Here is a 16,864-nt window from a genome sequence, read left to right on the forward strand (position 1 = left end):
TATTGGGCCAATTGAAGTATGCTACAAAAGAGCATTGAAAATATTAGATAAGAAACCTTCGTCATATCATCATTGTAATATTCTAGATAAATATAAGTTTTTAAATTTTGCGAATTTCAAATTATTTAAATCAGCCTGTCTAATCTATAAGGTTATACATGGTCTGGCGCCTCCACCATTGAGTGATTTTATTAAACAAAAGTCTATCAGTGCTGTCGGGTCTCGAGTGACTAGAGCCACTATCAGAGGTGACTGTGACTTGGCGTTTAGGCGGACCGCCTTTTCACAGAACGCTCTATCATATCAGGGGGTGAGCTCCTGGAATAGTATTCCTCAATCAGTGAGGGAAAGCACAAGTTTTCCTATTTTTAGGAGTCGTTTAAAAGTATGGTTGAGGGAAACACAAATATGTGAGCATGTTTAGTAATCATAAGTTTATATATCAGATGTAAAATAGAGTTAGTGTTTTATAAATATAAAGGGGATAGAATTATTAGTGTGATATGGGTTGTGTAATAGGAGTTAGTATAGCATGGGTTGTGTAAAAAGGGTCAGTGTAATATGGCTTGTCCTAATATGTTGTGATCACTGTTACTGTCCTTGCTTCTCTGTATATAGCCTGTGCATAGTGTGTCTGTATGTATTTATGTGTAACATCTACCTGCTTAGGGGTCTGCAGATGGAAATTAGCCTATGGCTATAATCTGGCATATTTACATTTGTGAAAAATGTTCATTAATATGTATTGTCCCTTTTGTCTTTTTTCTACAAATAAAATAAATATAAAATATATATAAAAAAGAAATAACATTTTAATACATTTTACCAGCAAAATAAATAAATAAATTTTTACTTTAAATGTACTGTTCTAAAGTTTGGAGACAGATATATTTAAAAAAAGGAAGAAAATAAATTAATCGTTTTATTGAGCAGGGATGCATTAAATTGATCAGAAGTGACAGAATCAAAATCTTTTGTAACATTATACAGTAAATGTGTTTACTATTTCTAAAAAATACTGTCCTTTTGAACTGTCTATTCATCAAAGAATCCTGAATTTTTTTTTTAATCAAGCAGCTCAACCTCTCAAGCTCAAGGTTTCAACATTGATAATAATAAGAAATGTTTCTTAAAAGGTTAGTTCACCCAAAAATGAAAATTCTGTCAGTAATTACTCACCCTCATGTTGTTCCAACCCCGTAAGACTTTCGTTCATCTTCGGAACACAAATTAAGATATTTTTCATTAAATCTGAGAGCTGGATCACTCCTCCATAGGCTTCTTAAGGGATCGAAACTGGCCGGCCCAAAAGTTATGAAAGATATCGTTAAAATAGTCCGAGTGACTAGTGGCTCAACCTTAAGTTTATCAAGCGACGAGAATACTTTTTGTGCGCAAAAAAACAAAAAATAACGACTTTTATTTCAAAATAACGACTTTATAGCAAAGCTTCTAGGTTGTACGTCACGCATCATACACATGACCAGCGTCGGCCAATAGTGAGCCTACGTGTGACGTGAACCTAGAAGCCTTGCGCAGTACCACTACGTGAAATATCACGTCCGTACAGAGAAGGAAATGATTAGTTGAATAAAGTTTTTTTTTTTTTTTGCGCACAAAAAGTATTCTCATCGCTTGATAAACTTAAGATTGAGCCACTGTAGTCACTCGGACTATTTTAACAATGTCTTTCATAACTTTTGGGCCGGTCAGTTTCGATCCCTCAAGAAGCCTATGGAGGAGTGATCCAGCTCTCAGATTTAATCAAAAATATCGTAATTTGTGTTCCGAAGATGAACGTAAGTCTTACGGGGTTGGAACAACATGAGGGTGAGTAATTACTGACAGAATTTTCATTTTTGGGTGAACTAACCCTTTAAGCACCAAATCAGACCATCAGAATGATTTCTGAAGGATCATGTGACACTGAAGACTGGAGTAATGATGCTGAAAATGCAGCTTTGCCATCACAGGAATAAATAACATTTGAAAATATATTAAAATAGAAAATAAATATTTTAAATGTTAATATTTCACAATATTACTGTTTTTACTGTATTCGTGATCAAATAAATTTCAAAATCCCTAACTAACAAAAGTCAGGTCCCGGCATTAGCAGTGGATTGCTGATTTATGTGATGTTCTGTGGAATGAGTAGGTTTGTCTCGCCTTAAAACATTCCATCCTGTTAGATAAAGTTACAGAAATTAGTATGAAATAAATTTTTTAAAAGATGGTTATAAAATATAAAAATTTACTTCAGGTCTTATGTACAATACACCTCATGTAATCTTACTCTCATTTCTTCCATGAGGCTAACAATGGGCAATTTTAGCTCTTTAATTTGATCCTGTTCATTTTTTTGCCTTTGTGTAAGCAATCAAGTTATAATAAATAAAGTTTAGTTGTTTGAGCTTAACCTGAACATGTCTCTGAAATTCTGCTATACCCTTTTATAGAAATACTTACCTAAATTGCAACACAAGTGTATTCAGTTTTAAAAAAGGGCTAAAAAAAGTACCGCATAACAACAATGACCCAAATATGAGGTGAAGATTTGAGATGCCCTGAACAATATGTCACATCAGTGCTGAAACACTACTGCCCCCTGCTGTTATTGCACATGTAGCACATACCTCTCACTGTTGCATTGCTCACATTAAGAATCTATTCTGGACTTAAGAAATGACCATGCAAATTGAGGCAATCTGAAACTTTAGTGATGCTTGGAAGTGTTTCTTTAGATAAATGAGTACTTTAAACACGGTAAATTTTGTAATATATATTTTTTTTTTTTTTTTTTTTTTTGCCTGTTGAAACACATCCCCTTTTTCATTTCGTCATTAGGAGCATGTTGAATTCTTTAACCTTTTTTTTTCCAGTCTAATCTTACTCAATATGTTAAATCATAAATCCGTGTTTTGAATAAACAGTTTGAGATCTTTGAGAAGTTTTTGCAGTAGTAGTTGATATTGACTAAATTCCTTCTAAAGGTCAGAATGAGTTCACACCGCCTGTCTCAAGAGTTCATTTCAACTCTTGTTTGAGGTGAACTGCATGCCACTGTGACCTTTACAATGTTTAAACTAACATCACTCAAAGACCACATGAGGGTAACTCTCTCTCTCTGTTTATCTTTCTTTCTTTCATTCTCTCTAGTGCTCTAAGACCTGTGGGCGAGGGTTGAAGAAGCGCAGTGTTTTCTGCAGGAGCACTGATCCAGGTGCCAGGGCTGTGGTGGTGCCTGACAGCATGTGTAAATTACACCTGAAGCCCAAAGCCCAAGAGACCTGTGTGCTGAGCCGCTGCCCCAAGAATGAGCGTCTGCAGTGGATAACTACCGCCTGGGGAGAGGTAAGGCCCCTCATAGGAATAGCAAAGGTTACGTAGAAGCGCTCATACAAACGGTTCATATGTAGCATGAGCAAATATTCACCAGATACATTAGAACATGGCGTTTTTGTTTCAAAACGCTCTCCGTTCACACTAGCATTTTCAAGAGGTTTACAAAAGTTGCTTGTCCACACTGAAACAGATTATCTGTTAACAAATATCCCACCACTTACTGGTGTGTCCAGGTCACACTCAATCGACATTATGGGTTACATGTATGCTTAAAAACACAATCCCTCATGTTTTGACGGTTTCATCTTTGCAGGGATGTAATATGAAGATTGTACAAAGTAACATTTATCTTTAGCAACAATGTGGAATTGAATGGCACATGGCTGGCACATATTGGTAAAACCATAGATACATCATGCGTCACATGACTAAAAATGCATCATAGTTTTTAAATCTCTCCGAAAGCAGCGTTTTCATATTTATCCACTTTGGAGGGTGTCTTCAAAAAGCTGTCTCAGTGTGGACAGAAGGCCAAACCGTACAGAAAAAGATTTGTTTTCAAATGTATCCGGATGAATGTAGACGTAGCCTTGGATGCACGCTATCATGTGTGCCTGAATCATCTGTGCATGAATATTTAAAACACGCATTTGATTCCATACAGGTAAGTGGCACTTTCCATTCTGGATTTGTCTTACTCTTCTCCAGACTATGGCAGCATTGTTAACCGTTGCTATGGAGGCATGAGTTGACCTTGTAGAAAGGGGTCAGCGGAGTATTTATGTGTACATATCTTATTATCTGATTGTCTGGTTGTTTTACACAGTGTTCGGCATCCTGTGGAGCAGGAGTAAGGAGAAGAGAGCTGCATTGTGGAGAGAAAGACTCCCAAGGAGGCTACACTGAGTTCCCTTCAAGGAGGTGCAGGAACCTACGGAAGCCCCAAGCAGACCTCAAGCAAGCTTGTAATAACAGCCCCTGCCCAGAGCCCCCGCCGCCCCAGCTCCTTCAGCCTGGCCCAGACAGGGGGGGCACTTCTGTGACTCTGGGCTGGTATTCCTCTCCTTGGCTGCAGGTATGCACAACTGGCTCTTTATAACCAATCAGGGATCTGTTCCATTACTATTCTGCCAGACCTCTAAGCTTCCTGTCCTGTTCATGTGTCTTTCAGTGCACAGTGTCCTGTGGTGGTGGGGTGCAGACACGGAGCATTCAGTGTCTGAGACATGGGCGTCCGTCAGTGGGCTGTTTACCTCATCAGAGACCCATAAGCTCACGGGCCTGCAATACATACTTCTGTCCTGGTCCAGTCCCACCTCTCTCACCCACACATAAAGGTACAAGCTGGTTGGCCTTTAAATGTACATTTATTCATTTAGAAGGCACTTAAATCCAAAAGCGACTTCAGTACACACTACCGTTCAAAAGTTTGGGATCAGTAAGACTTTTTAAAAGAAATTAATACTTTTATTCAGCAAGGATGCATTAAATTGATCAAAATTGACAGTAAAGACATTTATCATGTTACAAAAGATTTCTATTTCAAATCATAGTCTGGACGGTTTTATTCATCAAAGAATCCTGAAAGAAAGAACACAAAAATGTTCAGCAGCACAAATTTTTTCAACATTATAATAATAAGAAATGTTTCTTGAGCAGTAAATCAGCATATTAGAATGATTCCTAAAGGATCATGTGACACTGAAGACTGGAGTAATGATGCTGAAAATTCAGCTTTGCCATCATGGGAATGAATTACATTTTATAATTTATAATCTAGATAGGGCTTGTGCTGCAGATTGAAATAGAAACAGCCTCATGACCAGACTGTTTACACAATGTGAAGTGAAACTAGTTAATCTACTCCCATTGTTAGTTCCCTTCCTTCCTTGCCTTCCTTGTTTTAGAATAGTACACAACCAGGAAATTGATTTCCACAACATTCGTATGATGCAACCACAGAACATACAGGGAGGTTCTCACCTTCGGTTGCCACCTTGAACACCACCCCACCTTTTAGCTCAAATGTTATCTCACTCAACAGTACCTGCAATGCCTGAGTGGACATACTTCTGAATTTGTTATGAACTCTCATATCTTGTTCTGTAGCTCAACTGGCAGAGCGTGATGTTAGTAATGTCATGGGTTGGATTCTCAGGAAACATATACTGATAAAATGTATACCATGAATTTACTTTACGTTGCTTTGGATGAAGCATCTGCCAATTGCATAAATGCATGTATATTTTCATAGTGTTAAGTGTCATTGTTGCCTTGATTACATATGTATCATAATCAATTATCAAGCTTGATAAACATCACTGGTGTTTACATTTATTCATTATGTAGTGGTAAAAACAATGCACTTTTTACTTGATGATTTAAGACCACATAGTAGGTCAAATAACATTGTGCTCCACTATTTAACAACAAGAAACTGACATACATTGTGTGATAAAACAATATCATTTAAATTAACAAATCATAATTGTTATGTTTAAATATAATTAGAATGTAGAGACCTTCTTCTCTTTCGCTGGTAGTACAAGGCACATACCAAAGAGACATAAGTGTGTGTGTATGTGTGCGTAATTGTTTATTCTCATGGGATAACTGAGAGAGGGCCTTCAGAGAGCAGGTCAGGTCCTTATCAGTATGCTGGTGCAGTGATTCCAAGTGGCTTGCAACATCGCCACAATGTATTTATTCAGAGTAAACAGTACTTACAAAAACACTGAGTGCTTGTGTGCGCACTGTTGTTTTTAAGGCTCAAAATAAATAATAGTCATTATGTGTCTTCCCATTAACAGAAGGCCAGCCTTGCATCGACTTCTTCAGCTGGTGTCATCTGGTGCCTCAGCATGGTGTTTGCAATCACAAATTCTATGGTCAACAATGCTGCAAGTCCTGCTCCGCCAAAAGACAGTAAATCAGAAGATCTTCACATCCCACAAGCCTCCTCACTGAATCTTTGAGATCTGTAAATCATTGTGATAAAGATGACCACTGTGGACAAAGTTATTATTTGTGAGATAGCAGAGAAAGAGGCATTCCAGTGGACCTTGTCTTGGACTGATGAGAGATAATGAGAGCTTGGTATCCGAGGAACTCGAGAAACTCTTTACATTGATGGTGTATCAAAACTAGAATTGTGATTCTTCAATAACCAATCTGTTGAACATTTATTTTGTAAATATCTCTGTTTGTTCTCTTAAGATTGGAGATGTGACCATTGGTTAAAGCCATTAAGAGACTTCCATCATCAGTTGATTTATATGCTACATTGAAGAGCACCAAATGAGCATTGGAGTTACTCTGGTTAATGTGCACACCTGAAGTACTCTATTATTTGAGTTTGCTCTTTGAGCTCCAGTCGAACCCATAACCAGAAGATCTGGTCAGAAGTGAGACTACATCTCTACAGTGTTTTTGTGTTCCACTGCACTGCTTTTTAATAGGTTTTCTATGTAAACACGTACTCGATGAACATCTTTGACCCTTACTCCGCGTCTCGTTTTTTTTCCCGTCTCACACATTAGCGCTTTATTTTTAAGACAACGTGTCAAGTTCAGAGAAGTTCAATGTTTTACGCACAGCAGAACTTATCAATGTCAATTTCAAAATAGTGGACCAATCAGAAAAAGCCAGGGGTTGGGCTAGCATCGAGTGTGTATACAGTTACAATCATTTGTCGGAGGAAGAGTTTAGCTGTAGCCAGGGTGATTATATTATTATTATTATTTTCATTTAAAAAATAGTAACTTTCGATTCTGCTTTTCAGATATTTTCGGTTTTGGTTGCAGCATATTTCATAAAAGCCTGTTTTGAGATGTTCTGCTGTGTGCTTTTTTTTGTTTTGTTTTTTACTCTTCGTCCGCGCTGCATCTCACATTTTTCTCACGTCTGCATCTAACGACTCCTTAGCCTGTAATCATTTAGTCTAAAGGTGCGGTCACAATTTTCTGCTAAATTTTGCAGCAAAAATCCATTGTCATATTTAAAACAAGCAGCATTCTGTTGGTAAATGCATTGAATCCATGTGACCTGTTGCGAAATGTGCATGGGAAAATCATTTGCCCTCACGCCAAATTCCTGATCGCATGAATTCCTATTGAAACTACTAGATTTTGCCTGCGAAAATTTGCCGAACAATGGTAAATGTGACCACACCCTAATACTGCCTGCTTGACTGCTTATCAATGAATCTGTTGAATTAGTGTTTTTGGTGCTATACGAAGTGAAGTGGACATTCTCATTCCATTGTTAATTTTGTTTGTGATTCAGTGAATTCAACTTACCGTACATCACAATCTTATGTTTACTTCAGTATAAAACCCCACTACTCTTGTATGTTTACAAAGTAACTTAAACTTTTACATTGGTCAAAATCCTGTAGGCAAGAGAGCATCTACAGGCTTCTGATTTTAACAAACATTAACATGCTTAAATTTCCTCTGTGGAACTGGTCTGACCTGTAAGGTTGAGTCACAATTCCGTCTGATCGCCACAGAAGACTAAATCAGACAAGATAGATTTATCATGTATTACGTAGTGTCCATTGGCGGATGAACTATATGTATGAGTGCCAGTATGTGTGTGTGTAATTTGTGTGCAGTTCATGCAGTGCTGTCTCCCACAAGGCGGACGAGAGGACTGAGCTCGTCCCGGATGAGTGTCAGAGAGAGTAAAGAAGGTTGCTCTCAGTCACTTTGCCGGGACCAATTAGTGTGTAGGAGTGAGTGTCATGTTCAGGAAGAGGAGGAGGAGGAGGAGGAGGAGGAGCAGCTAACAAACCCAAGCCTCTCAGGACTTGGGACCTCATCTCAGTTTACTCTGTTAGTGCTCTTCATCTCTTTCTGTTTCTATCTCTCTGTGTGCTGTAGTTGTTGGGCTACTAACTGTTTTGAGCTTGACAGAAGAGTGGAGTCTCATCTTAGTAATCCTTGCACAGGTTTCAGGAATGACGGTCCTGCTCTAACAATAAACATTGGAGCAGATGGCACTTGAGGCATAGTACCAGCACTCATTCTGTCCTCATTTCATTCCAAACACTTAATTACCAACCCCCAATCCCTGGAAGGGATATTTGCATACACTAATAAGTGCAAAAGGTCACTTTTAAAAGTGATGTTGCACTGCAGGTTTCTCTGTCCTCTTCTTTCTTTTGCTGCCTGAACCATTTTAAAGGGTACTTTAATTTAGTTATATAACTTCTGGATCTCCATAAATCAACTCTTGTTCTTTTACAGTATGTTTCATTTCTTCCTTACTCGACTATAAACATGTTCCTTATCACAAACAAATGGAAAAATACATTGTTTTGCCTTGTTTTGACATTATGTATGTTGTACAAATGATGAGTCATGTCTTTCTTCACTGTCTGAATTGAAACTTTTTGTAATTTATTGCTATGTCTAAATAGTTCCTGGGCTACAGTTTTGTGGAGGAGCTGACGGTATAACAGCACACTGTACGTGTGATATTTAATACTTCCACTGAAAGTTTTATAATAAAAAGTCTCTGATTTACTGTATTCCTCTAGTGAGGCTTTTTTTCCACTAGTGCTCTTGCAATGTTGAGTACAGAAAGCCCTTGAATGATGAAAATGCTGCAATATTTAAGGAATGAAAAATGATATGCTGTCATCACAACAAATTACTATGAACATCAAGCCAGAAGCAAAGTGGAGTTTAGACAAAATACTCCCTAGCATATTATCGACAAGGAAAACAGACTTGTTCTTGTGCAAATATAAAACGTTATTTAAATTGTGCCACAAAGGGACAGACTGTATAATAATAATAAGCTATAAACACATGAAAAAACCCTCTAAAACAGATAGCAATGTTTCCCAGCCAACCGTAACGTTAAATACCCCAAACATTCATATTCCTCACTTCCCTTTTTGTGTTCCAGGCGAAATGTTCCTGTGTGTACTAAATGCCCTAGTAAATCACACAGAGTTTGCTTAAGTCCTCCCTCGACACTCTTGAATATCTATTCCTCCTCATAATATGCATACATTTGTCATTTTTTGTCATATTTCTTAATTTCCTGTGTGTACAATTATTTGTGATAATTTCTGACAGCATCGAGAGACTCGTAAAAGAAAGGAGCAATTCCTCATCCGTGTCACTGGATGCACAGACACTGATTATGAAGACTGAATACCAAGCACGTCTGTGGCATTTCTCTATCCTCTTGTGCATGGTGCAAAACTCTCTTTGTTTCTCTCTCTCTCTCTCTCTCTCTCTCTCTCTCTCTCTCTCTCTCTCTCTCTCTCTCTCTCTCTCTCTCTCTCTCTCTCTCTCTCTCTCTCTCTCTCTCTCTCTCTCTCTCTCTCTCTCTCTCTCTCTCTCTCTCTCTCTCTCTCTCTCCTTGCCTGCTCACACAAACATGCACACAGTTTCTTCACTCTCTGGAATTCTATGTCACTGTGTCACTCAGCTACGGCAGTATTATGCCTCTTTTCCTGACTTCTGACAGGCTTTCTTAACAGGGCACTGGGCATATAAGCACACTCTCTTTCTCTCTTTTCCAGCCCTTAGATGAAGTGAGAGCTGTCATCTCTTTAAGACATATCTCCAATCATCAGCTAAATGGCATCATCCAGCATTCACTCTGTGCCCTTGCAGACAATAGATCACTCTAAGGGAGAATGCACATTTACAGGAACAGTGATTCCCAACAGGTGGTCACAGGTCTGTTCTGATCATGGGACGACGAAAAATACTAAATACAAATAATAAAATGCAACTAACCATATAACTGTGTATAGTTGATCAAGTTTTAAAAGGTTCCACTTCCCGTTTCCTGTTTTGTTGTTTGAGTTCATTATCCAAACAGACTATAGGCCTACTGTTTCCTGGCAAAAATGTATCTGTCAATAGCCAAAGCTAGCCAAATTAAAAACAAAACAAAAAAACATGGTAGTGTCAGGAAGCCCCACCCACACTAAATTATCATTGGATCCCTCCTCATGTATATTAATAATCAAATATTGACGAGGAGAGACTTGTAAAAGTTTGGAATCGGATATTATTTGAAACATCTCATTAAGTTCTTAAATTACGCTTTATTTGGTGTTGGAGGAGTGAAAACGTGCCAAAACAGAGAACTGGCCCTTGTGCTGTTCTGTTTGGCTGTTTGTGATTGACTGTGTAATAAGGTCTCTCAGCAAATCCAGCTTGATGCTTGTGGTATCGCGTGTTTTGTCACATAGGTGTCGAGTACTTTGCAATTTGTTGGACATTATGCAGTTTAGTTCACTATTTTGGTACTATGATGGTGTCCAATTAGGGTTTGGCATTATGGAGATATACACTCACCTAAAGGATTATTAGGAACACCTGTTCAATTTCTCATTAATGCAATTATCTAATCAACCAATCCCATGGCAGTTGCTTCAATGCATTTAGGAGTGTGGTCCTGGTCAAGACAATCTCCTGAACTCCAAACTGAATGTCAGAATGGGAAAGAAAGGTGATTTAAGCAATTTTGAGCGTGGCATGGTTGTTGGTGCCAGACGGGCCGGTCTGAGTATTTCACAATCTGCTCAGTTACTGGGATTTTCTCACGCACAACCATTTCTAGGGTTTACAAAGAATGGTGTGAAAAGGGAAAAACATCCAGTATGCGACAGTCCTGTGGGCGAAAATGCCTTGTTGATGCTAGAGGTCAGAGGAGAATGGGCCGACTGACTCAAGCTGATAGAAGAGCAACTTTGACTGAAATAACCACTCGTTACAACCGAGGTATGCAGCAAAGCATTTGTGAAGCCACAACATGCACAACCTTGAGGCGGATGGGCTACAACAGCAGAAGACCCCACCGGGTACCACTCATCTCCACTACAAATAGGAAAAAGAGGCTACAATTTGCAAGAGCTCACCAAAATTGGACAGTTGAAGACTAGAAAAATGTTGCCTGGTCTGATGAGTCTCGATTTCTGTTGAGACATTCAGATGGTAGAGTCAGAATTTGTCGTAAACAGAATGAGAACATGGATCCATCATGCCTTGTTACCACTGTGCAGGCTGGTGGTGGTAGTGTAATGGTGTGGGGGATGTTTTCTTGGCACACTTTAGGCCCCTTAAAGCGGCCTACCTGAGCATTGTTTCTGACCATGTCCATCCCTTTATGGCCACCATGTACCCATCCTCTGATGGCTACTTCCAGCAGGATAATGCACCATGTCACAAAGCTCGAATCATTTCAAATTGGATTCTTGAACATGACAATGAGTTCACTGTACTAAAATGGCCCCCACAGTCACCAGATCTCAACCCAATAGAGCATCTTTGGGATGTGGTGGAACGGGAGCTTCGTGCCCTGGATGTGCATCCCACAAATCTCCATCAACTGCAAGATGCTATCCTATCAATATGGGCCAACATTTCTAAAGAATGCTTTCAGCACCTTGTTGAATCAATGCCACGTAGAATTAAGGCAGTTCTGAAGGCGAAAGGGGGTCAAACACAGTATTAGTATGGTGTTCCTAATAATCCTTTAGGTGAGTGTATATAACGGTATATGTTACACACTATTCTTCTCTGTCACCGATGGAGTTTGGGTTCCTTGCCACTGTTGTCTCTGGCTTGCTTAGTTGGGGACACTTAATATTAAGCAATATTAATTTGATTTTGACAATATTGGATGAGAACTGAACAGAGTGGGATGTCACTGTTTTCTATAGAGCTGCTTTATAGCTGAATTGAACTAATTTCATATTTGATGGTCTTTGCAATTAAACAGAGCTGAATCAACCCTGAACAGACTACAGACTTTTTAGAGCTACTATGCATTATCATTGAATCATTATTTTCCTGTTTTTCCCTGTAAAGTTGCTTTGAAACAATCTGTATTGTATAAAGGGATATAAAAGCAACTTAACTTGACTTGATAGAGAGAATCGACATATCCAGTTTTCGCACATCCTGGGCGCGTGCAAGTTGAAACAGTTGATTAATAAATCGACTATTTGTGTAAAATGAATGTAAACGGGAAAAAATCGATTATCAACATGAGTCAATATATTGGCTCAGTACATTAGATCTTAAAGTGACAGCAACCTCATGTACCTGCTGCTGTCTGTGTCCTTAAAGTCACCATAAAATAAAAATATTGCAGTATTTATTAGCCTACAAATGATTTATCAATGCACATGTATTATTATTATTATTATTTTAATTCATTGTAATTTTAAAATCAAAATAAATTCCCCTCCCTGTCCCAATGACATCTCTGATGATGAGTTTTTCGGTGTGAGGGTGGGTAAACCTGTCACTCACATGAGATCGCAGCATTAGCAAACATCAGCAATCCAACAATACAATCAATTCCCGATGGACAGAATCATGTCCCGCCCTACATTATGTCTTGTTTGAGAAGCAGTTTCACTTGGATACATGTTAAAATAGGGGAAACAAGACTATCATAACTTCCGTTATACACGCACGGCTCTTGATGAATAACTTTTGTAACTTTAATAAAATTAAAGCATTTTAATTGTAATTTATGTTTTTGTATTTTTTTTATACACTTGGTTACTTCATTTAGTAGTATTTCTTATTTGAATATTAAGATAGACCTATAAAACCTAAATCCCTGTTTATTAGAATTAGTTTTTGCTGTAGTAATGAAATCTTTCACTGCTATCCAAAATGTTGATATTGTAACAAATTTATTTACAGAAAAGTTACCTATTATGTGATGTAGGCCTATATTGTTGTAGTGAAATGAAATGACATATAACAATATCAACTTTTGGTCATATCACCCATCCCCATGTTCATTGTAAAGTCTGGATCGTGAAGCAAAACCAGTTGAGAACCACTGATCTAGAATCACAATTGCACTCATACAGGATGTTCACACAAGCATCCCTCTCAATGTTTGCTCTTCTCTTCCCATTTCTTGATTTTTACACACACACACATACACACGCACGCACGCACGCACACACACACACACACACACACACACACACACACCATTTCTCATTGCCTCTGTGGGAGAATTTCAGCGTAGGTTATTTCGGGAGGATTAAAACGTCAGTGTGGGTTTAGATGGCTGTGATTGTGTCTAGGCTCAGGAGCGGGGCTCATTTGTAGCTGTCAGTCGGCATTGGCCTTTTCTCAGTAATGTAAAGATGGCAGTCTCCGTTGCCCCGTTTGTCGCTGCAAGAGCGATCTCGCAGATTATCATCTCAAAGGGACTGATAGTGGCTTGCTCCACCTTTGTGTGGCTGCCTCTCCAGCTGAGCGGAAGACCCCCGACCCCCACTGTCTCGACTCCTGGAAGCTTTGCGACTTTGAAAAGTTTTACTGGTGGCATTAAAACCCTGTCAGAGAGTCTATATAGGGGAGATTTGAGGAATGCCACCCACGTTTTACAGGCTTTTGGGGGGAAAATAGGGCTGTATTATAGAACTTGACATTTCTCATAAAACCTGCACTGTGAAGATGGTTTTGTGGTAACATCTCGATTAAGTAGTTTTACTCAAGGCAGAAATATTATTTAATAGGTGTAAATCAACCCAACTACATTGGATTACACAAACAACAATATTTTAAGGGTCAGTTCAGATAGAAATACAGTTGCTCCTTAAAGGGAAAAATGAAATTTCTTTCATCTTTTACTGGCTTTCTTGTCATTTCATACCAATATTACTTTATTTCTTCTGCAGAGCACAAAAGGAAAAATTGAAGGCTGTTTTCTATGCTCTTTTCCATCCATTTACAAAGAATAGAGACTTTCAAACTATGCTATTTACAAAGTTTTCTGTTTTCCATATCTTTGAGCCAGAAACAGACCAAAATTCACACACACACACACACACACACACACACACACACACACACACACACACACACACACACACACACACACACACACACACACACACACACACACACACACACACACACACACGCACACACACACGCACGCACACACGCACGCACGCACGCACGCACGCACGCACGCACACACACACACACACACACACACACACGGTTACTTCACTGCTGCCAAAAAGGGTTTTCAATAAAACTAGTCTGCTTATACCATAGAAAGGCGAATCTTTTAAAAAAAAATCTGTGCTACCTGACCAGAAAAAAAGGCTGTTGTCTTCCTCTTTAGGTAGGACCCATAATGTTGCCGTCCAAGGCCACTCCCACCAGTCTGCTATGGTGTTGTGCTTACTAGAGTCAAATACTATCTAGCTTTAGTAGAAAATACTTCTTAGCAAACGTTTTAGTCATAATGGTATTGAATTGTATTGTTCCCATGAGCAAGAATTTAAAGAGTAAACATTTAGTGGGAGTGAGTTACTTTTGGTTTCCAGTGAAGGATCCAGCACGTTCTAGGCAGTAAGGCTGTAAATAATCCTAAATACGAATAGAACGCCGTGACGGAAAATCTGAAATATCTTTGTTTGTAGACAACATTTCAAACTGGATGACCACGAACACAGTGTTTTAGACCAAACGGAAGAGAAAAACGTCACATACAGGGACGAAAACTGTTGCCATGGTGTTCCATTTTTACCATAGTGCTGTTTAAAGAGTAGACAATGTACGATACAATTTTTAGCGATAAACCCATTCTTACAATAACTGTTCCATTAATAACCCTCTGTCGACATTTTAACAATACAAAGTAGGTTAAAAATCATCGAAGTTACACTTTAAAATCTTACTGAAGAGAAAGGCTGTCATTGAAAAACAATTGAAATGTTGGTCTGTTTCTCATTCAATGCTATTGTATGATGCGCAAGGACCACTTTTATGATGCTTTTATCTTGGTGTTTTTTTATGCTTAAAAGCTCGAGTTTATTCGAATTGCATGGAAAAGATCATTGAAACAAATTGTCTTCACATTTTCTCCTTTTGTGTTTCACAGAAGAAAGCAAGTCATACGGGTTTGGAACAACATGAGAGTGAGTAAATGATGACAGAACTATTCCTTTAAGATAACAACTGCACATTTTCACATAATTTGCACAGACAGAGATGAAGGAGCTTAATGTTCCCTTTCGAGGGAACTCTCGATGCGTCACTTGACGCTTTGGGAACGCCCCCAGCGTGCATTCGTCTGAGCATCAATGTCAACTAGTCCAATGGAAAGAATGAGCGTCACGGGCGGGTGACGTCATGACCAGGAAGGGATAAAGGCTCACCCGGTGAAACGCGGCATTAGCTTCTGTGTCTCAGCAAGCGATCTGTGTCATTTTGTCTCTGTCTATTTACTGTTGTCTGTTGCGGAAAAGGATGGAAACTAAACAAGTGTACAAACAGTGTGCTTCTCCCTGCCCGCGTTATTTAACGGGTGGGGGACACACACGAGCTTTGTGTCGTTTGTTTGGGAGTGGAGCATGCGGTCTCAGCCTTCGAGGGGGCTGAGTGCCAGCATTGTGAGATGTTACCGCTTCGCATGCTCCGCTCTCGCCTGTCACTCTTTGATAAAGAGAGTGGGCAGGCTCGCGATCCGCAGGGATCAGGACCCGCGTCTGCTGAGGCAGCGCGGAGATTGCATTCCTGGGGATCGCAAAAGGAACTTTCGGAGGGGTTGGAGACGGGTCCGAGGGCTCTTTCTCCTTCCTTACCCGAGAGATCCAACGCTCTCCCCCCGGTGTCGGAAGCACGCTCTGCGGTTTCTTCCGCCCGGGGAGAGAGCCCTCCATTACTTTATTGCTCTTCCTCCGAGGAGGTTGATGCGATGAGTTTGGAGAGTGAAAGCACACACATGGGGGAAAGAGATTCACAATTTATTTCCCCAGCATATGATGAGCTGGTGGATGTTATGTCGCGGGCTGTAGAGAAATTAAATATTGAATGGCCATCTGAGAAGAAGGGCGCTCGTCCTAAAAGCAAATTAGATGAGCGCTTTTTATCTTCCACCACATTATCTCCACCACGAGGGCTTCCATTTTTTCCCGATTTGCACAATGAAATATCTAAATCGTGGAATAAACCTTACTCATCACGTCTTTTCAGCCCTCAAGTTAACACTTATTCGAGAATAAGAGGGCTGAAAGAGTATGGTTATGAGGCGATGCCCCAGGCGGAAGAGAATTTAGCCAGTTATCTTTCCCCTGGTCCCGCATCGTCTCTGAAAGCCTCGGCTTTGCCCACTAGACCGCTCAAACGCAACCCTCTCAACCGAAGTCTTCTAAGTCGAAGCCGGATCTGAGGACCGTTCTTCAGGCAAAGAAGACTTCGGTTAAAAAAAAAAAAAAAAAAGGTCCTGATGTTCATGCATCAGGCCTGTGAGGACAGCCCCGACCGAAGTGGAGCGGTGTACACCTCATTATACGGTGCCCGTTCCATTTCGGGGTCCTCACGAGACCGTTCTGCCAACCCTGCCACCCTCGGTGCTTCAGGGCGCAGCGGTCTCCAGCGAGTCGCTGATGCTATGCTGCGGCACAGCATCGGTTTCGCGCCCTCTGAGGGAGGCCTTAGAGCGGCCAGTTCAGGTAGTTCCTGCCATTATGTTTCAGGCTCCGGAATTAGCCGTC

The 16,864-nt window shown here is 39.8% G+C and overlaps 1 protein-coding gene across 2 annotated transcripts in view; it reads left to right on the top strand.

Moving 5' to 3' along the window:
• The window catches only part of adamts18 (ADAM metallopeptidase with thrombospondin type 1 motif, 18), a 97,355-nt gene extending 89,245 nt beyond the window's left edge, over positions 1-8,110 (top strand). For both annotated transcript variants that reach the window (XM_056248451.1, XM_056248452.1), the window contains 4 exons: positions 3,160-3,354; positions 4,172-4,420; positions 4,517-4,682; positions 6,156-8,110. In XM_056248451.1, coding sequence (XP_056104426.1) covers positions 3,160-3,354; positions 4,172-4,420; positions 4,517-4,682; positions 6,156-6,274 — 729 coding nt within the window. In that variant the 3' untranslated portion in view covers positions 6,275-8,110. The remainder of the gene's footprint in view (positions 1-3,159; positions 3,355-4,171; positions 4,421-4,516; positions 4,683-6,155) is intronic.
• Positions 8,111-16,864: the final 8,754 nt, after the last annotated feature.

The sequence above is a fragment of the Rhinichthys klamathensis genome, unplaced genomic scaffold (genome assembly GCF_029890125.1).
Source record: "Rhinichthys klamathensis goyatoka isolate OS25496 unplaced genomic scaffold, OSU_Roscu_1.1 h1tg000055l_1, whole genome shotgun sequence".
NCBI classification, from domain to species: domain Eukaryota; kingdom Metazoa; phylum Chordata; class Actinopteri; order Cypriniformes; family Leuciscidae; genus Rhinichthys; species Rhinichthys klamathensis.